General features: G+C 42.7%; 1 protein-coding gene across 2 annotated transcripts; it reads right to left on the bottom strand.

Moving 5' to 3' along the window:
- Positions 1-12,246: 12,246 nt before the first annotated feature.
- On the bottom strand, positions 12,247-16,050 carry CCL20 (C-C motif chemokine ligand 20). 2 transcript variants are annotated; one of them, XM_003908034.3, is made up of 4 exons: positions 15,829-16,050; positions 14,256-14,370; positions 13,429-13,506; positions 12,247-12,751 (listed from the first exon to the last, which is right to left on the bottom strand). In XM_003908034.3, exons 1-4 carry the CDS (start codon positions 15,902-15,904, stop codon positions 12,730-12,732), a joined length of 291 nt encoding a protein of 96 aa, XP_003908083.1. In that variant the 5' UTR covers positions 15,905-16,050; the 3' UTR covers positions 12,247-12,729. The 2 variants fall into 2 exon arrangements, with proteins under 2 accessions (XP_003908083.1, XP_009181506.1); XM_009183242.3 differs by having other exon boundaries at positions 14,256-14,367.
- Positions 16,051-21,167: the final 5,117 nt, after the last annotated feature.

The raw sequence follows: 21,167 nt of genomic DNA, 5'->3' as shown, positions 1-21,167 counted from the left end.
TCACCAAAGCTCGAGCACAATGGCGTGATCTTGGCTCACTGCAACCTCCACCTCCCAGTTTCAAGCGATTCTCCTGCCTCAGCCTCCTGAGTAGCTGGAATTACAGGCGCCCACCACCATACCTGGCTAATTTTTGTATTTTTAGTAGAAACAGGGTTTCACCATGTTGGCCAGGCTGGTCTCAAACTCCTGACCTCAGGTGACCCACCCACCTTGGCCTCCCACAGTGCTGGGATTACAGGCGTGAGCCACCACACCCAGCCCTGTTATGAGCATATTTATGCTCTTATGCAGTTATTTCCTTAGAATAAATTCACAGGAAATAGAAATACTGTACTGTGAAATAGATACATATTTTTAAGGCTTTTGATGCATCCTGAAAACGTGTCTTCAGAAAATTCCTACTGAATTATACTTCTACCAATTATGTATTAGAGCACTGGTTTCCTCTGGGAATTATCAGGTAGTTTTTCTAGCCATTCCAAGTCATCCCAAAAGCATGTTCTAGCTGCAAGGCTTCGTGTTAGGCACTGCAAGAAATGCAAAGAGGTAGAAGCTATGCAACGTTCTTCACCCAAAGAAAACCACAGCATTGTGGAGAGAAAGCTCATGGAGGAAGTACAGCGCATGGGAGAACAAGGCACAAGCTCCATCAGTGGGAGAAATGCAACATGCTACGGACGCTCAGAGGAATGAGGGAGGAGCTTTGGCTGATCTGGGAGTGGTCCACGTAGGAGCGCAACCACTCAAGCTGGAGCTTAATCTAGATGGAGATTGGGCAGCATTCTTGGTGAAGTTCTGTATGAAGATGTGTGGACAGAAAATGGCAAAGTATGCCCACGCCATGGTAAAGAAGCCAACGTGCCTGGAGTATGTGAAACACATAAATTACTCTAAGAGGCGGGATAAGAACTGGATCATGGAAAGCCCTGCAGCCCAAGCTGAGGACTTGATGAGTAATGGGTACACAGAAGTTATTTAGAATCCTGAGAATGATAAAATCAATATTGTGGCATAGATTTGGCAAAACATGTTCAAATAAGAAGAGATAAAAGGCTAGAAAACCTCTTCAGAGGTGAAAGCCACAGAAAGATGAGGGCAGTGAGAATGGAAACAAAGAGTAGGGAGGAAAACTGTTTCCAACCATAACCAGCCAGGTGAGTGCCTGACTAGTGGTGGGGGTGGAAGACTAAGGGTGAGGAAGGAGCCAGATGACTTTGTGGTTTTGAACCTGAATGATTGGTAAGTGGAGAGAGACAGACGGACTGGTAGACAACAGACAGAGAGAGAGACAGACAGAGAGAAGTCTCAACCTCAGGGAGAGGTCTGGGGAGGAAATACTCATAGTTTGTCCAGAGAGAGAGGGAGAAGGAAGGGAGGGAGAGAGAGAGGAAGGGAAAAAAAAAAGAAGAGAAAAGGAAAGGAAAGGAAAGGAAGGAAGGAAGGAAGGAAGGAAGGAAGGAAGGAAGGAAGGAAGGAAGGAAGGAAGGAAAGAAAGAAAAAGAAAAAGAAAGAAAGAAGAAATAAAAGAGAGAAAGAGGAAGGGAGGGAGAGAGGAAGGAAGGAAGGAAGGAAGGAAGAAAGGAAGGAAGGAAGGAAAAGAGTGAAAGAGCGAGCAAGCCATGTAATGAAAAATATTGAAGAAAAAACAAAGAAAGGGTAATGTTTGGAGCAAGGTAATGAGAAGGATGAAAAGGAGGTGGAACCCAGGTGGAGAGGACAGTATGGCCTTGGGCTAAAGGGAGTAGCCCCTCCAGCATTCAGGGAGATCTAAGCGGGCACTGCTTGGAAGTCAGGAGAGAAGCCCGAGGACACGTGTCCATGACCTCTGTGCTCCTTGAGAAGCAGGAAGTGAGGCCCCCTAACAAGACAGCTCTGTAAGGAGCTGTGTGTATGTGGGGGCAGCGTGGCAGCTCCAGACAAGTCCAGCCTGGAGTAGACACCAAGGAGAAGCTGCTAAGTTCAGCTAAAAGGCGACTAAGGTCAGCGGGCCTTACTGCTCCCCTCATCTTGACCAACTTTAGACAGGCTTCTTCCTGCCTCTACACCTGGCCTCCCTCTCCTTAGAGCATCTATTAATACTTTGGAAAACTTGTCTTTGTGAATCATTTCTCTATGCCTTTGAGATGTATATTTTTGGAAAAGCCTCCTGTCCATTTTATAGCACAAGAACGTCTTTCTCAAGGACTTGAGGGCTGTCTATTTGAAATGTAATCACGAAAGAAGGTACTGCCCTATCTCCCAGCTCTGCAGTAGTGTGGGAACCTAACCTCTGTGGGCAGCCGCCTTGCTCTGAGCTGTAAAACTAACTCCATCACAAAGATATGATAAAGCGTACTTTTCCTTTGGTAAAGCCAATCAGCGAACACAGAGGGCCGACCATACCCTACCCCAGCTCTGAAAAGCCCTTCTGTCCTCTGTTTCAGTGGAATTGAGTCCAGACAACAGTACCGGCCTTTCTACCCTATTGTAAGTTCCTTGCCTGTCTGACTTTGTCCGGCGCGATTTTTGTTTACTTACAGGCATACTGGAAGCCCAGCTGATTTGGAACACCATGAATTTGCAACTGACCAGACCATAAAAAGCAGAGTTCTGCTCCCATGGTGAGCCAAATGTAAATCAAGAGGATGAAGGGTGAACTGCGTTAGCAGCATGAGTGTGGCACAGCAGCATGTGCGCGGCACAAGGGAACAAAGAGACCAGGATTTTGACAGGAGAATTGTTTGGGTGTCACATCCTGGGATTTAGGCTGGCTGGGGAAAGAACCAAAGCCTGCGGATAAACTGAAAGAAGAGGGAGGAATCGAGAAACTAGAGAACTGCGTGAGATTAAAAACTAAAGCAAAGCAGAAATCAAGAAATGAAATTAACTACCAAGAACACAGGAAGCCATCCTCAGAGAGGAGTCAGCCAGTTCAGTTCCTGTCATCCTCCACTTGAGTTCCTTCTTGAGCTCTCCTGATCTCCTCAAGGTGGCAGCTGCCTCTTCCGCCCTCATCTCCAGCCACTTTTGCGGCCTGTGCGCCTACACACATACTCACTAGTGCATACACACATGCACACACGAGCTTCTATGCACATGCCTCAATTTCCCCACCTGACAACTCCCAAGGCATCCTTACACCCTCAGCTCCTGGAGGCCTCCTGCCAGCCCCAGGTAGAACTCATGGCCTTTCCCTTAACTCCTATAGCATTCCTACTACAGACAGTGCATAAAATACAGAATTTAGGTTTTGTGTTGAGTTTCTTTTTTGTTTTCAGTTGGAGAAGATTTTTACCCCTTTTTGCGGCAAAACGGAAAACACCCCTTTTTTCAAGCTGATATTTTCACCCACACAGGCTCATTGGCAGGCAGGTTGCACCAAACTGAGAAAGTGCAGCTGATTTTTAGGGTAGGGCAGGGAGGAGGGGTGAGTCAAGTCAGGCCTAGACAAGCCAACTCTGCCAAGCTGAGTAGAGTGGTGGTGGCAGGAAGAGGCAAGTGGCAAGGGCAAGCCCTGCCCCGGGAGCCCTAGGGGTGGAAACTTAGGAAATGGAATCATTTCAACAAGTGAAACAGCATTCAGGCCAAATGGGACCGCACCCAACACGCCAAACCCAGGAAGCCAAGAAACGAGGTGACAAGAGGATGGAGGCAGGCACTGTGACCTCAGATTTGGCTGCGTTGAAGGAGACAGACACCACATGTCCTTTCTAATTGCATTTGACAGAATGCCCAGGGAAGGCCACCAAACTGCTGCAAAACAGGACAAAGAGCCTCTGCTGTTACAGAGGGCGGTGCAGGGGGATGCGGGGCTGCCCTGTGTGTTTTTCAGGGAGAAAGACGTGTGTCACCCTTTGGCTTGAGATGTGAAGCAATTGCTGCCAGATAATTCAGGTGAGATGGGATGTTCATTAATTCAGAAGTTTTTCCAGGACTACGCTACTCGATAAACAGTTCTACCCCCAAAATGGGGCTAAGATTGATGTGGGAAAATTCCTGGAATAATTCACATAAGAAAAGAGAGGAATGTGTAAAAACATGGTTTTGGTGAACAATGTTAGAAATAAATTGGTCAGGCGAGGTGGTCCATAGCCGCAATCCCACCACTTTGGGAGACCGAGGTGGGTGGATCACTTGAGGTCGGGATGCAAGACCAGCCTGGCCAACATGACAAAACCCTGTCTGTACTAAAAATACAAAAATTAGCCAGGCAGGGTGGCACATGCCTGTAATCCCAGCTACTTGGGAGACTGAGGCAAGAGAATCGCTTGAACCTGGGAGGCAGAGGTTGCAGTGAGCTGAAATCATGCCACCGCACTCTAGCCTGGGCAGCAGAGGGAGATTCCATCTCCAACAAAAAAACAGAAAGTGTATGAATACATGCAATAAATCCCAAAGGACCCAGCATTAGCCCCCATTTGCTCTTCTAGGCTCCTTAGTCTCTAGGTCCTTTACATACGTGGATCTTCTTCTAAATTTCAACTCTCAGTAATAAGCAAGTCTTTCTTCCCTGGATTTAAGCCTCTGAAGCACTAAGCTCATTATGGCCTGAGTCTGAACGAATCTACATTCAATACTTTCCTCATCACCTGGAATTTAGGTGATGAGGAAATTAGGCGAATTTCTTCAAATTAAGTATTTAAACTTTAATTCACCTACATTTAAGATTTTAGATTATTGAATTGTAACAATCTCTTAAAATCATTGTTTTTCAGGTGAAGGGAGGGGGAACCAGAAACAAGAAAAATGAAAAAAATAAAATGTACAGTAGCTTTTCAAACTTGTGAGCATTTCCTGCTAGAAGTGCCTTGATGTCAACAACGAGAGGAATACAAATTGTGTTGTACCATTCTGGAGAACGGGCAGCATTTTCTGTAACCACATCGTTGTAGGGTATTTATTCCTAGACATTGTTTGTTTTAACTGAGCCAGAGCCACAGAAAGAACACAAATTCGAAGAATCACCAGACTCGAGGAATGTCAGTGCTGCTGTGTGCTAATGCAATCCCCAAATCACAGTTTGAATGCATATTCAAGTTTTCTTAACTTGAGTTGGCCCCAGCCGGAGACTTGACACCTGGTAAGCTCAGTGAAGAAAATTTTATAATCTTAGGGGTTCTAACCTATGAGCTACCCTTTTAGTCAGAGTAAAGCAAGGCCTAGTACAACAGTCTTCCATGGACCTATGTTATCTCCAAAAACTAAGACTACACTCTTGGGCCAGGCAGAGTGGTGCACGCCTGTAATTCCAGCACTTTGGGAAGCCAAGGCAGATGGATCACTTGAGGTCAGGAGTTCGGGATCAGCCTGGCCAACATGGTGAAACCCCATTTCTACTAAAAATACAAAAAATTAACCAGACACGGTGGTGTGTGCCTGTAATCCCAGCTACTGGGAGGCTGAGGCAGGAGAATTGTTTGAACCTGGGAGGTGGAGGTTGCAGTGAGCAAAGATCACACCACTGCACTCCAGCCTGGGTGACAGAAGGAGACTCCATCTCAACTGAAAAAAAATAAATAAATAAATTGTAAAACACCATGGTACTGATGAATTTCTATAGGGAAAGAATGTAAGGTGAGAGGAGAAGAATCTTTAGGCTTGAAGTCTAAATATGCTTGGTGTCTAAAGGTCAGGCAAAAGAGGACAAATCAGTAAAGGAGAATGAAAAAATAACAAAGTGATTGGAAACTGCACTCCAGTCTGGCTGATGGAAGCAAGACTCTTATCTCAAAAAAAAAAAAAAAAAAAAAAAAGAAGACTACACTCTTGGACAGGTTTAATCAGACCTGTCTTCCTTGCCCTATCCAGGGTCCTTTCTAAGCCAAGGGGAAGATGGAGGCTTTGTTTCTGAGAGAAAGGCAGGAAATGGTGTCAGGCTCTACACAGATATGAAGTTCTGCATCCCCACCCTCTGTCCCTTTTCCCAACTTTACTGTCCTCCTATTTCATACATTTATTTGGTGATATGTGTTGTATGTCCCCTCTTCTAAACCATGAGGCACAAGAAAGCAGCAAGGTTATCCTGTTTATCCCCAGTGACCACCTCAGCACCTGGCACATAGTAAGTGTTCAATAAACATCTCTTGGTTGAAGGAACAAATGAGTGAACGAGTGGAAAACATTATTTTTATCCAATAAACTGTGAAGAGATGTAGCAAGAAAGAAAAGTACAACAGTGTGAGGTATGTCTGGCACTGCTAGGGAAGACGGTGTCCACATCACAATTGAAGCTTACTCCTTGGAGAAACAAACTTTTTATTTAGAAGCCTTTTTGATCCCCCCCAAAAAATCTAAAGTGCTCTAATACTTTGATGGTATCTTCTAGAATAGTAGAGCAAACAGATGTACAAGAAGATTGCAAATTAGCAGCCCCAGGGCTGAGCATCAGGCACCGGAAGTGCTGCTGTCTCCTTGACACAAAAACACCTTATGCCAGAGGCCAGGAGGGAGCCCTGAGAACAACTCTAGACTCCACTGTATCTTTAAAGACTGTGTGACCTTCAGTAAGGTTCTAAATTCTCCTGACCCTCGGTTTCTTTATCCAAGAACAGGCATAAAATTAGAGTTCAGAGCTCATATTCCAATGAGGTACATTGACAATCTTAGCAAGTGATATTAACATACAAATGCTTAAATAATCTAGATATTATTAATGACATGATTATCACCCAAATTTTTGCATTCATCTTTTCTTTCTCATACTGCTCGTGCTTCCATCCCAGTTCTCCATTGTGCCTCCAACTCAACTCCACAATGTCCCCCATGACCTTCAATGGAAACTTTTTTCTATTGTAAAGCAACTTCCCTGTCCTTCCGTCTTCCACTTCTTCATCTCCTGGCTTCATCTGAAATCCGAGTTTATGGCAAGAACACTACTTCTCCCTGGGGTCTTCTCAAGATGAAGCGGCTCCTGTCCCACTCCTCTCCCACCACAGGGCCAGGTAGAGACCAGCATTCTTGTGCTTCCATGATGGCACTTCCTCATTCCTACATACCTTTCCCATCATCTTCTTTGAAGCATATGGATGTCATTAGACCATCCACTTCCCCTCCCTCTGGCTGTCAGTTACTGGCCTTAATCAGTTCTTCAGCTCAGTGTTCCCTTTCATTCCTGTTGATGACATCAGTGTGGACAACTTTGTAACCATGTGGCACAATGCCACTTATTCAGTAGCCTTATCCCCTTGCATAGTAAACTCCAATCCAACCCAGCCTCTGTTTCTAAGTAGGGTCGAAGTACATGCTAAATAACACCACAGGAATGCAATTAACAAAACCCACAAGGTGGGAAACCACAGAACAAACGTCTTGGTTTCTCCGAAGCATAAATTGCAAAGGAAAAGGAAAGGAGATGGGGCTGGTGGTGAGGAGCTCTCAGATTAAAAGTTAAAAAAAAAAAAAAAAAAAAGCCAAAACAAATGAAGTGTGTGGACCTCTTTTGGATCTTCATTTACACCTTCATCTACATCTTTAAATCTTCATTTAAAGAAAAGATGGATGCAAATAATGTTTTTTAAAGCAACTTTATTTTTTTAAAGCAAGCAGAGAAATTTGAACCCTGACTTGACATTGGATGATATTAGAGAATTAGTGTTGATTTTTAAATCCATGTGAGTGAAATTGTATGTTTTTAAAAGTTCATATATATATATATAGAGAGAGAGAGAGAGAGAGCGCGAAATACTTATAAACAAAATAACTTAATGTCTAGAAATTGCTTCAAAGTAATCCAGGGGGGATAGATGGGAAGAAGTGAGTTGGGTGGTGTAGGTGTAACAAGATTGGCCATTAGTCAGTTGAATCCAGATGATAGATACATGGGGGCTTTTTATATGATTCTCTCCACTTTTGTATTTTCCATAATAAAAAGTGGAAGGAAGCAGGGCTTGGTGGCTCACGCCTGTAATCCCAGCTCTTTGGGAGGCCGAGGCAGGAGGATACTTGAGACCAGGAGTTTAAGACCAACCTGGGCAATGTAGTGAGACCCCATCTCTATTTTTTTTTTTTTTTTTAAGGAAAAAGTAGAGGGAAAATCAATGGGAATGACTCATCCATCCTGGTAGCCTTCCAATCATCACCCTGCTACCCCACCACTTGAGTTGCACACCCACAGTCACATGCTTGGAGTTTGGCTCCTGGAGCTGCTCCAGCCCCTCCAGCCCTCCCATTCTCCTGCTCTTTGACCACACTGAGGCTTTTTATCTGAGGCCTCCCCATACTCTCCCAGTGTCTCAGATACCTTTGGACTTCATCTCCTGTCTCTGGTCTAAACTGCATAGTTCAGCACTTTGACCCCTCTCTGTATCCCTATCATTGACTCTCTCGCCCTCTTGTCCTTGCACTGTGCCTAGATGCGAAGCCTGAGCCTACACTAGTCCAATTAGTCACCACTGTCTATTCTTACACCCAAACGGCAGTAGGCCACCTAGTGCATGCCAATGGAAATCACAGCAGCTTAGTTATCTCCAACTTCAGTGAACCCCAACACTGTGGAACAACCTTGAGTGTACCCCTGTGTCCTCTACTGACTATCTCAAAGCATCTCCTTTCATGTCAAAAGTCACTCATCACTCTCAAAAGGTGACTAGTCTTTCACCAAGAAAAGCAAGACCACCAAATTCAAAGTCTGTTAACTTCTTCCTTCACAAATTGTAAAATTCTCCCCACCTACTCCTGAGTGAATTTTGTTCCAAAAGAAGAGATGACTCAACTGAACTGTGTTCTGGAAACCACTTCTGCTTTTTGAGAGAAGTTGAGGTACCATTTGTTACTCTTTTAGAATCTTCAACTCTTTATAATATATTCAATCTCTCTCTCATTCTCTCTCTCTCCTCTCCCTGACTCTTTCAATACTTTTCCATCTAAAGATAAAAGGCTCTCCTTCTAGCTTTTATTTCCTCTTACCTTCATTGCCAAACTACTTGTCACCATTCATTCTTCAACCCACTATCATTGGGATTCTCTCTCCTACACTACCTCACTGAATACTCCTATAGTTACCAATGACCTACAGATTGCCAGGGCCAAGATATTATTCCATCATTATCTTACTTACCTCTTAAGATGACACTAATGGAAGGCACCAGGGAGGCACCGAAGAACTTGGAGACTACTCTGAGAACACAGCAAGCGAAATCCACTTATAGGGCCTATGGCTATGGCCAGGCATCAGCAGTCTTACACAAGAGTCTTTTGGAAAATATATGAGCAAAAACCTCAGAATCATTCAGATCGTTAGAGTGTATTTAGGAGACAGGACTAGACTCTTGCATAAACTAACAGTGGTTCTCAAGAAGACTGTACAAACAGAAAGGGCTACTTAGCCCAGGGGAGACCAAAGGCATCCTGTGGTGTCACCTCAGAGAGTCAAGGGGCTTGATGAAAGTTTAAAGGAGACCTTCACCGTATCACTATTGCTTGAATCTAAGTATGAGAGTGAATTCATGTACTATACATGTCATTAAAAATAAGTTCAGAGACCGAAGATTCTAGTAAAAGAAGTCAAAAACCAAAGAGTACATGCTGGATCGTTCCACATATATGAAATCAAGAAAAGGCAAATTAATCTATTGTGAAACAGGCCAGAACAGCTGTTACCCTTAGGTTGTACAAATGGAAGTGAACATGAGAGCGCCTTCCTCTGCTGTGTTGAGGCAGGGTTGTTTCCCAGGTAGGTGCATATGCAAAAATTTATTAAGCTGCCCAATTAGGATTTGTGTATCTGGGCCAGGTGTTGGGGCTCACACCTGTAGTCCCAACACTTTGGGAGGCTGAGGTGGGCAGATCATGGCGTCAGGACTTCGAGACCAGCCTGACCAACATGGAGAAACCCTATCTCTACTAAAAATACGAAAGTTAGCCGGGTCTGGTGGTGGACGCCTGTAATCCCAGGTACTCAGGAGGCTGAGGCAGGAAAATTGCTTAAACCTTGGGAGGTAGAAGTTGCAGTGCAGTGAGCCGAGATCATGTCACTGCACTTCAGCCTGGATCACAGAGCAAAACTCCATCTCAAAAAAAAAAAAAAATTGTGTGTATCTTACTGCATGTAAATTATACTTCAATTAAAAAGTAAATAGAAAAGCTTTTTTCCAAAATGGAAAAAAAAAAGAGAGAGAGAGAGAGAGAGAGAGCTGTGAATCGGGAGTGGCATCCCTCATCCAAGATCATATTTAATCCAGTGAAAACTAGAGCATTAAATATTCAAATTACATAGCTAAGGCCCTGCTCTCTGATCCCAGGCTTAATAAACCAGCTTTGTGATTCCAGTTTGACTGGTCAGGTAGCTTGCTCCCTTAATTTAGCCGTGTGCTTATGTCCACATACTTGACACTTGGATGCTTTCCTTGTTGATTAGTAAATTGGCATTCTAGCCTGGAGCTTTCAGTCTTCAGAAACTCACTTAATATTTATTAGTGGTCCTGGCCTCAAAAGATTCAGACAGCTTCAGAGTCTAACAAACTTTGCTGCTTTCCTGACTCCACAAGCCTTACCTGCTGAGGCCTTCTGGCAATGAGACAGATGTGCTGCCTCCTGGCAATGCCTAGCTTTGGCTGTGCTGTTCCAACAGTGACTGACGGGGAGGAGAGGAGGGGTGTCTGGGATGAGTCCCAGGCTTCACAATCCCACTTCTTCTGCACTTTTTTTTTTTTTTTTTTTTTTTTGGACTGTGGCTCTGACTGAGGTTTCACCATTTCTCAGCCTCCTCATTGCAGCTGTCTCCGGTACCTCTGCTTTCCATCCACCCCACCTCCCTTTCCTCTGCCATGCAGAGACAACATCTATTTTGACCTTTACAGTGGTTTCCCAGTGCTGCATGGTCAAGCCCAAACCACCACACTTAGTTGAGATAACAGTTTTACTTAATCTGTAGCTACTCCACCCCTGCACCCACTTGCATATACTCCTCTTCATCCAGTATTGCTCAATGGTGGCGTCACTGGCGTTTGGGGTGGCACAATTCTTCATTGTGCGGAATCATCCGGTGCATTCCAGTGGATTTAGCATCCCTGGCTCCTGCCCACTGCGTGCTTATTGTACCCACCCTCAGACATTGTGACAACTACACATGCCCCCAGATATTTCCAAACACTCCCTGCTGTCCCTTTTCCAACTGGCTACTTCCTACTGATTCTTCATACCACAAGCACTGGCCTGAATCTTGTGACATTGCCATCTTCTCAGGTCAAAAACATCAAATATTGGCTATTTACTATGATTCAACTGCATAGTACTTCTTCTGGAAACCCTCAGGAACGATGCCCGGTGACTTTCCTTATTAAAGTGCTTGCCACCCAGTGTTGTAAGAGCTGCTTTACTCCTTCCTGCCTCTCGCCACATTGCTCAACCTTAATTATCTAGCAGTAAGTTTCTAAGTTTTAAGTCACTTCATCTCTGTAGCACTTGACACAGTGCCCAGCACATACTGAACGTATGTGTGATGAATCAGCACACAGGATGTTGAGCATACTTTCCCTGATGATTCAGTGTTGCTGTTCCTGAGGATGCAGACGCCCTCGGGGACAATTGAGCCACTTACTCTTTTTTGGCTCCACGTCAAATGACCCACCACTGCCCTATTTTATGGATTTATGTGTCTTGATTTTGCATCATATCATCAGTGTGCCTGCCTCCAGTGATCCCGTGTGTTCTTTGGAATTCGAGGCACTCTGTGAACCTTGGTGCATGAATGTAGTGATAGTTAACTACTGGTTCCGAGTCTTCTCATCCTATTGCTGGGCTCTTACCAGGTTTCACACGTTTGGGGGCTCCCCTCTGGTTAGCAAGGCAGTCACTAAGAACTCTCTGAATAGTCACTTTCCTTTCAGAAACTGCTTAAAGATGACTTGGGAGGACTTTTAAAGGGAGAAATGTTCGTATGCTGAGATCCTGGCTGGTGACGGAAGGATGGAAGAAGTGATTCCTGAAGGTATATTCTAAATGGTTGTTGTGTCCCTGTAGTCAAAAGGTGTGTGGGCATGGTTTCTTATTTTAAACAGTTTTTAAAAAATCAATAAACATTGGGTTATGAATTTCAGACATAGGATCTTTTTCAACTTTTAGTCTGGATGACTTTGAATTAAAGAAAAAATAGAACAACTGTTCCATTATAATTCGTGTAAAATCAAATCCAGGGCCATGAGGGGCCGAGATAAAGGGAACAACTAGAAGTTAGTGGCAACTGTAATTTCTCAGACAATTCTTACATTTTCTGTGCCTGGAAATGTTTTCAATACACATCATAAAAATGATATATAACTCAATCAGCAAAATAACTTTTTGTTTCTTTCTTTATTTTCAATATTTGTCTTATTAACATTTTTCTTATTTTATGATGTAATTACAACAATTTAGGAGACAGAACAATATAAACAAAAGAATGTTAAATAGTTTTTTTAAAAAAATAGCTTGTTGCTCTCGAGAAAGTCCATATAATCTTATTCCCCCCAAACATAATTTTATACTTTGCACTAAACCAAAATAGCTTATGGAAAATTAGTATTAAATAGCTAAACACAGAAAACCTACAGCTATAAATAACATAAAATACAGTTTAACTTGAATGTGATGCTTAAACAAAGCAAACTATGATGCAATATGAATCAACTTCATTAATTGGACAAGTCCCAATGAGGCGCAAATTAGATAAGCACTAAACCCTCCATCATGTGCAAGTGAAACCTCCAGCCCCAGCAAGGTTCTTTCTGTTCTTGGGCTAAGTCCAATTCCATTCCAGAAAAGCCACAGTTTTTACATCTTGTTGATTTTTTTGCTGTAAAATGAAAAAGAAGAAAAGTGTAAGTAATGACGAGGTGACTGCATGGGAGGAATGACTTTGGTACCTAAAGGTTGCTTCATCTGCCCTTAATCTCAACTCAGTATGTCAAGCAGCTCAGAGTTCAGATGAGGAAACTGAGGTTTAGAGAGGATGGCCCTTGCCCAACCTAACTCAGCTCATTAATGACAGAAACAGGATATGTACACATTTCTTGTGTCTCCAAGTTCAGTGGCTATGGCACACTGGTGTTAGGTGCCTTCCATCTGTTGATAAAGTGTTACTGTCTGTTATTGTCAATGTAAATCAGAACCATTGATCTCTGTTTAACTAATGTTTATTTTTCAATTTTTAACAAACAACCAAATGCTGGATTGCCTTTACATTATATAAATAAGAGGCATCTTTGCAACAAGAATCAGGCAGCTAGTAACTATCAAATGCATAGAGAAATCTAATACATCATATAAGAAATCAGTAAATTAAAATAATAATAACGATGATGATCTACAAGTGGAAAAATGCATTCTTTGTTTTTGTGGTCCAACTCAAATTTTCCCTTTAAAAATTCCACAATAGTTAGACTAAAGAATCTCAGAAAACCTACGGTCCACCCCTTTGAATACTCCTCTTTCCTCAAACCTTTGCAGAGGCTAAATGTCAGTGTAACATACCTGAGGCGACGTACAATAAGTTTCACCCAGGTCTGCTTTGGATTTGCGCACACAGATAACCCTTTCTTTGTGTGAAAGCTGAAAAATCAGAACATTTGATTTGTGTTTAATGAGCTTTTAAATGGGTTTTTCACAGAACGTACAATGGAGACTTTATATTCCAGTTCATTACACACTAAACACTTCAGTTGACGAGGTAAAATAAAATGCCAAAAAAAAAAAAAAAATGCTTCTGACGAAGATTACTGCTAAATGAAAGTGATTCTCCCTTTCTCTGCAATGTAACAAATAATAGTACAATGGCAGAAGACAAAGTCCCAGAATTGTCATATAATTTTGCTATTGGTGGTTGCATAGAATATGTATGTATCTGATCAATAACTTCTATAATTCTAAAATATAATATCCTATATAAATCAAGAAAATTATATGTGATAGTATAATTAGTCTGAGATTTTACTTTTGGTCTCAAACATTTTCTGGTAGAAGATGCTCATGTCAAAATATGTATCTTCTATATTTTCCTAACATATCACTTTAACAGCCTTAGAAAGTGATTTTTGCCCTATACTAGTTCCTTTTGACCAAACAATTTTTAAAAAAGGAAGTTTTTGCCTTATTCCAGTCCTGTTTAAAGTGAACTTTGAAGTAGATATGTACTAAGACAAAGCTATCTTTGCCACATCATTTCTTTCTTTTTAAGATAAGATCCTATGTTCAAAACATCAGTAATTTCTGAATGAAACTCTAAAAAGGCAAACATTTTTTAAAGCTGAAGTTTCTAGGTATTCCTGATACAATTGAATTAAAATCAATTAATAACTTACATGACAGCATTGATGTCACAGGTTTCATTGGCCAGCTGCTGTGTGAAGCCCACAATAAATTTAGGATGAAGGATACGGTCTGTATATCGAAGACAGCAGTCAAAGTTGCTTGCTGCTAAAAAAAAGTGAAAGGTATTGGGTCCACATGAACAAACTTATCCTGTGACTGGTATTATAAAACTACCTTAAGTTGTGAAAAATCTAGTGAATCTCATGTATATGATGAATAAACCACTTAGTGGAAGAGTTTCAATGTCTTCGAAACCTTTATAAGGTCGTTGAGAACCAATTTAACATAGTTTACAGTTATTTGAAACAACAGTTTGTGTGCTGAGAAGTTTTGGTTCGATAATACAATTGAGAAACACATGACTTCTCGTAAGTGGGATATCTTTAGTAAGAAACACAAAATGACAATATTTCATTTCAGTTCACTATAATCATTCAAGAATATGAGCACCCCCTTCCTTACTGCTTGAAAGAACCCTTACGTAGATAAACTTCCAAAAGCAGAAAGTGAATAAATTGGCAGATCTTAATCTATTATCTGGCTACTAAGTATTGAGAAATAGAGCTACAAAGGAAAATACGATTTATAGGAGTGAAAATGCTTTGAAATTGTCATGTTAGCTAATAGGAATGTTTAATTTTGTTCATAAAAGTTCAACACGTGGTTGGGCATAATGGCTCACGCCTGTAATCCCAGCACTTTCGGAGGCCAAGGAGGAAAGATTGCTTGCCTTCAGGAGTTCGAGATCAGCCTGGGCAACATAGTGAAACCCTGTCTCTACAAAATAATGTAAAAAAATTAGCCGGGTGTGTGGCACATGGCCATGGTCCCTGTTATTCAAGAGGCTGAGACTGGAGGTTCACTTGACTCCAGGAGGTTGAGGCTGCAGTGAGCAGTAATCATGCCACTGCACTCCAGCCTGGGTAATGAAGTGAGATCCTGCCTCAAAAAAAAAAAAAAAAAAAAAAAATTCGATGTGCATCTTCAGGAATGCACCTGTTGCTAAAAGTGATGTGTGACTATTGAGCAATAAAGCAATACTTGGACATTCCCTAGTCAGATAACAACATGCTGTCAGGTAAGGGATTAATGTTATTTCAAAGCTGGTAAGCAATGTCCCCCAGGCCTTGTGGGAATGTTGATGACAGGTATTATAATCTACTCCTGAAGGATGAGTTTTGAACTTTCCCAAAACTATTAAGTTGGGAGGTAAGAAAGTTGGGGACGTGGGAGTATTCGCTACATTTCAAAACAGCCCCATCTACTGGTAACATCACACACTTTGTATCACTCCCAGAAACAGCACTTTGGCTTTGTCCTGAAGTTTAGGGGTCTCTAAGAGCCCAGCACTCCCCCAATCTGCTGAGACTGACAGCAGAGAGGAAAGCCTGATCCGCAGCCGTAACTCTTCTCTCCTCCACTCCACAATGGGCTGAAAACTTCCATCACTCCCTCTTGTGTACTTTCAGTTTTCCACCCCTTAGGGACCCCCAGTTGAGCTCAAGGCTTAAAGGAAAATGAAAACAGTCTTTCTGCTGTGCTAGCAGAAACAGCGACACTTACCTTCTGATTCACTGCAGAGGTAGAGTAGCAGCACTGACATCAAAGCAGCCAGGAGCAAACTCTTGCTACAGCACATGGTTTTTTAGCTCAAAGAACAGATGTGCTCAGTGCTGGGTACCCAGTGCTTCGGGAGCGCTGTTGTGTTCTGCCAGCAGCCTGGGATGGCTCTATTTATAGCAAATAATTGGGAATGTACACAGAAGGTGTGTTACCACATGGGGTTTTCCCCGTTGATCAACCGGCCCCATCATGTCATCATAAAAAAAAAACCCGCAAGGAAAACTTCCTCCTTTTTCCTCATATTGGGAAGATGCAAAGGTCAGGGTAGGGGATAGGAAGTTGAGAAAGGGAGAAATCCTGTTAAATTCTTTGGATTTGCAAAGAGCAAAAGCAGCTCAGCCCTGTGGCCCAGAAAAGACTTTCATTCAGTTTCAACTTAATCTTTTTTGCATCTGAAAGTAGAGGAATAACAGCGATACAAAGGTCAGCCCCACACAGGAACATTCCAGCACTCCTATTGTTATACCCTATTTGCTTTCCAGAGCCAGTCAAGGAGGACGGGGAGGAGGAGGAAGTGGGATGCCAGGCACACTCTGGTATGCATATACCATCGCATGGTTGATGTTCAGCTGTCATGAAGAAGACGCTGAATTGCTAGACTAACATTCAGATCAGATACTATAACAGTGCTACAGTACTGTCCACAGTTAGAGCGGAAAATGTCAGTCTTTAAGTAAGGCTCAAACCTCATCTTCATCTTGATTTAATGTCAACTCTTCTAAGAATCTTATACATTCCCGTGGGTTTAATCAATATTGCAGTTCAGAAAATAATCCTTACCTGCCTTTAGCTCTTCATGATGATGTACTAATATAACTCAATATAGAGCCTCAGAATGGTTGAAGAAAAACCTACCAGCAGTAGCTAGTCAGCAAAACAAATGTCAAATAATAGTACTAATGATGATAATGTAATATGACTCCCTAACCTAAGGCAGTGGAAGAGTTCTCCACTAGACCCAAATAGGTTGAAAGTAAAAGGATAAAAAAAGATGTACCAAACTGTAAACAAAAGAGAACTGGAGTTGGTGATGCCTATATCAGATAAAATTTTTTTTAACGTTACTAGAAATAAAGAGGGACTTTCATGGTGACACAAAATTAACCCACTGGGAAGATATAAAACCTATAACCATACATATACCTAACAGTAGCACCCCAAACTACAGAAAGTAAAAACTGACAGAATTGAAGGGAAGAATAGGAAATTTTATTTTATTTTATTTTATTTTATTTGAGACAGAATTTTGCTCTTGTTGCCCAGGCTGGAGTGCAGTGGCACCATTCTCGGCTCACTGCAACCTCCGCCTCCCGGGTTCAAGCGATTCTCCTGCCTCAGCCTCCTGAGTAGCTGGGACCACAGTCATGCGCCACCACGCCCAGATAATTTTTTTTTTTTTTTTTTTTTTTTTTTTTTTTTTTGAGACGGAGTCTCGCGCTGTCGCCCAGGCTGGAGTGCAGTGGCCAGATCTCAGCTCACTGCAAGCTCCGCCTCCCGAGTTCATGCCATTCTCCGGCCTCAGCCTCCCGAGTAGCTGGGACTACAGGCGCTGCCACCTCGCCCGGCTATTTTTTGTATTTCTTAGTAGAGACGGGGTTTCACCGTGTTAGCCAGGATGGTCTCGATCTCCTGACCTCGTGATCCGCCCATCTCGGCCTCCCAAAGTGCTGGGATTACAGGCTTGAGCCACCGCGCCTGGCTGCCCAGATAATTTTTGTATTTTTAGTAGAGACGGGGTTTCACCATGTTGGCCAGGTTGAACTCCTGACCTCATTACCAGCGTGAGCCACCGTGCCTGGCAAAATGGGAAATTTAACAATAAAAGTTGACAACTTTGATACCACATTTTCACTAATTAATAAAATTTAGGCAGAAGATCTACAAGAAAATAGAAGACTTGAACAACACTATAAGCCAAATAGACTTAGCAGGAATCTAAGGACTACTCCATCCAACATCAACAGAATAGTTGCACATGGAACGTTCTCTAGGATAAAGCATATGGTAGGTTATGGAACAAGTCTCAATAAATGTAAAACGACTGAAATCACATAAAGTATACATTCAAACCACAATGGAATTAAATTAGAAATCAGTAACAGACAGAAAGGAAACCATATATTCCTAAATAACCAATGTGTCTGGCCGGGAGTGGTGGCTCATGCCTGTAATCCTAGCATTTCGGGAGGCTGAAGTGGGTGGATTGCCCGAGGTCAGGAGTTCGAGACCAGACTGGCCAACATAGTGAAACCCTGTTTCTACGAAAAATACCAAAATTAGCTGGGTGTGGTGGTGCATGCCTTCTAATGACAAAAACACTCAACTAACTAGGAATAGTTGAGAACTTTCTCAACCTGATAAAAGTCATCTATGACCACATCACAGCTGATATGAACAGAGATGAAAGACACAAATAATTGACCCTGATTAAAGAAGAAAATAGAAAATTTGGGATGGGCGCGGTGGCTCACGCCTGTAATCCCAGCACTTTGGGAGGCCGAGGCGGGAGGATCACAGGTCAGGAGATCGAGATCATCCTGGCTAATAAGGTGAAACCCCGTCTCTACTAAAAATACAAAAAAATAACCAGGCATGGTGGTGGGCGCCTGTAGTCCCAGCTACTCGGGAGGCTGAGGCAGGAGAATGGCGCGAACCCAGGAGGCGGAGCTTGCAGTGAGTAGAGATCGCGCCACTGCACTCCAGCCTGGGCGGCAGAGCGAGACTCGTCTCAAAAAAAAAAAAAAAGAAAAGAAAATGATTCCTTTATAATTATTGAGGAATTCAACCTGTTAGCAAATAAAACATTTGTTTACTAAAAATATGTTTTATTTGAATAACAGCTTTTTTTTTTTTTTTTTTTTTTTGAGACCGAGTCTAGCTCTGTCGCCCAGGCTGGAGTGCAATGGCACGACCTCGGCTCACTGCAACATAGGCTTCCCAAGTTCAAGCAATTCTGCTGCCTCAGCATCCTGAGTAGCTGAGATTACAGGCGCCAGCCACCGCGCCCGGCTAATTTTTTGTATCTTTAGTAGAGACGTGGTTTCCCCGTGTTAGCCAGAATGGTCTCAATCTCCTGACCTCGTGATCCGCCAGCCTCGGTCTCCCAAAGTGCTGGGATTGCAGGTTTGAGCCACTTTATTCTTCATGACATGAACAATCGCTAACATAAATTAGGTGCATTCCAGCCTGGCCTACGTGGTGAAACCCCGTCTCTACTAAAAATACAAAAATTAGCCTATGTGGTGGCACGCACCTGTAATCCCAGTTCCTCAGGAGGCTGAGGCAGGAGAATCGCTTGAACCTGGGAGGTGGAAGTTGCAGTGAGCGAGATCACGCCATTGCACTCCAGCCTGGGCGACAGAGCGAGATACCATCAAAAAAAAAACCATTAGATGCACAATAGATCTTTATTGAATGAATGGGTGAATTTCTATCCTTCCTCTTCAGTGAACAGTAGGGTTCATGTAAATGAGTCATTATTTGAGTGATAATAATTCATGTCCTTTTTCCTAGCTTGTCCTTTGTGTGTGTATATTTGTGTGTGAATGTGTGCATGTAAATGTTCTAACATTGAAGACTAAGCAGAGATTATTTTCCATAGCAGAAAAGAAGTGGCCTTAGCAGTTTCATAAATCAGAATTCAATTTAGGGTTCTACGTGAAAGGTTAATTTCATCCCATGGCAGCACAGTGGAAAAAAACAATTTCTACATGTCTGCAAAAAAACATTTTTATTTTCCCAAGATCAAAAACAAGCACTGACAGGTTGGGTGCTGTGGCTCACACCTGTAATGCCCTCACTTTTGGAGGCTGAGGCAGGAGGATTGCTTGAAGCCAGGAGTTGAAGACCAGCTTGGCCAGCGTAGTCAGACCCCATCGCTTAAAAACAACAACAACAACAAGAAGAACAAGAAACCAGCGCTAATGGTCTACCTGCTGGGCCCTCCAAAAACTTAGGGACATTATCTGATGTACCTGTGTGAAGTTTTCATAATATTTACTATTAAATGAAGGTGAAGAGTTGCTTCTAGTTGGTTAAAAAACAGTTGAGAAGGAGATATTGAAGGTTGTCAGTGGGTGATAAAACCTGGTTTTAATGCTATCCTGGGACCGTCTGGTGGAGGCAAGGAAGGATTCCTGTGGTCTCTCTGGTGATGTTTTGCTAAATGAAACCCTTTAACCTGCCAACTTCAAAAGTATCTCAAGACGGCGCAATGGCTCATGCCTGTAATCCTAACACTTTGGGAGGCCGAGGCCGGTGGATTGCTTGAGGCTGGGAGTTCAAAAGCAGCCTAGGCAATACAGTGAAACTCCGTCTCTTCTAAAAATGCAAAAATTAGCCAGGGGTGGTGGTGTGTGCCTGTAGTCCCAGCTACAGGGGAGGCTGAGGTACAGGAATCACTTGCACCCAAGAGGCGGAGGTTGCAGTGGGCCAAGATCACACCACTGCACTTCAGCCTGGGCGACAGATTGAGACACTATCTCAAAAAAAAAAAAAGGTGTCTCAGATGTCTCAGATTATGTAGTCTCAGATGGTATAGCGATGGGTAAGGAAAAAATTTTCAGTGGTCCTTTGGCTGTCAACAAGCATAAACAGTCAGGCACAAAAAAACAAACAAAAACAAAACCCAAAAAACAAAAACAAAAAACACACATTAACAAAACCGTTCAAGAGGTGGCCTTCAGCAAAATTAGCAAACTCCAAGGTAGGAAACCAGGTCATTTGGGGTGTGTCTGGAGGAGAAAGAAGCCCAGCATTGCAGTGGAGGTGATGAGAGCTGTAACTGTTCTGTTTCTGGATGAGCCCCCCACTGGCTTAGATGTTAGCACATCAAATGCACTTCTGAAGATGACAAGGCAGAGAAGGCCCATCCTCTTCTCCATTCCTTAGCCTTGTCAGTCCGTCTTCAAACCTTTTGATAGCCTTAGCTTGTTGGCTTCTGGAAGGGTGATGTTCCATGGTCGTGCATAGAAAACTTTGACATATTTTGCATCTGCGAGTTACCAGCGTAAGTCCTACAAAAACTCTGCTGATTTGTTCCCACATATTGTTAATAGAGGCTCCTCTGCTGTGACCTTAAATAGGAACCAAGGAGGCAAGAAACCTGGGGAACTTGAAAAGCCTCCCAATCAGGAAAAACAATGAATAGAGGAATTAGCTGAATTTTATGTCAATTCTTCTTTCTACAGGGAAACTAAATATGAATGTAATGAAATCTTAGTAGGTGAAAAAAGGAGTGAACTTTCTTTGATCATCAACTCAGGTGGGTGTCCAGATGT

The sequence above is a fragment of the Papio anubis genome, chromosome 10, assembly GCF_008728515.1.
Source record: "Papio anubis isolate 15944 chromosome 10, Panubis1.0, whole genome shotgun sequence".
Lineage (NCBI taxonomy): Eukaryota > Metazoa > Chordata > Mammalia > Primates > Cercopithecidae > Papio > Papio anubis.
The sequence above is the reverse complement of the archived record's forward strand: the minus strand, read 5'-3'. Positions and strand labels throughout refer to the sequence as shown.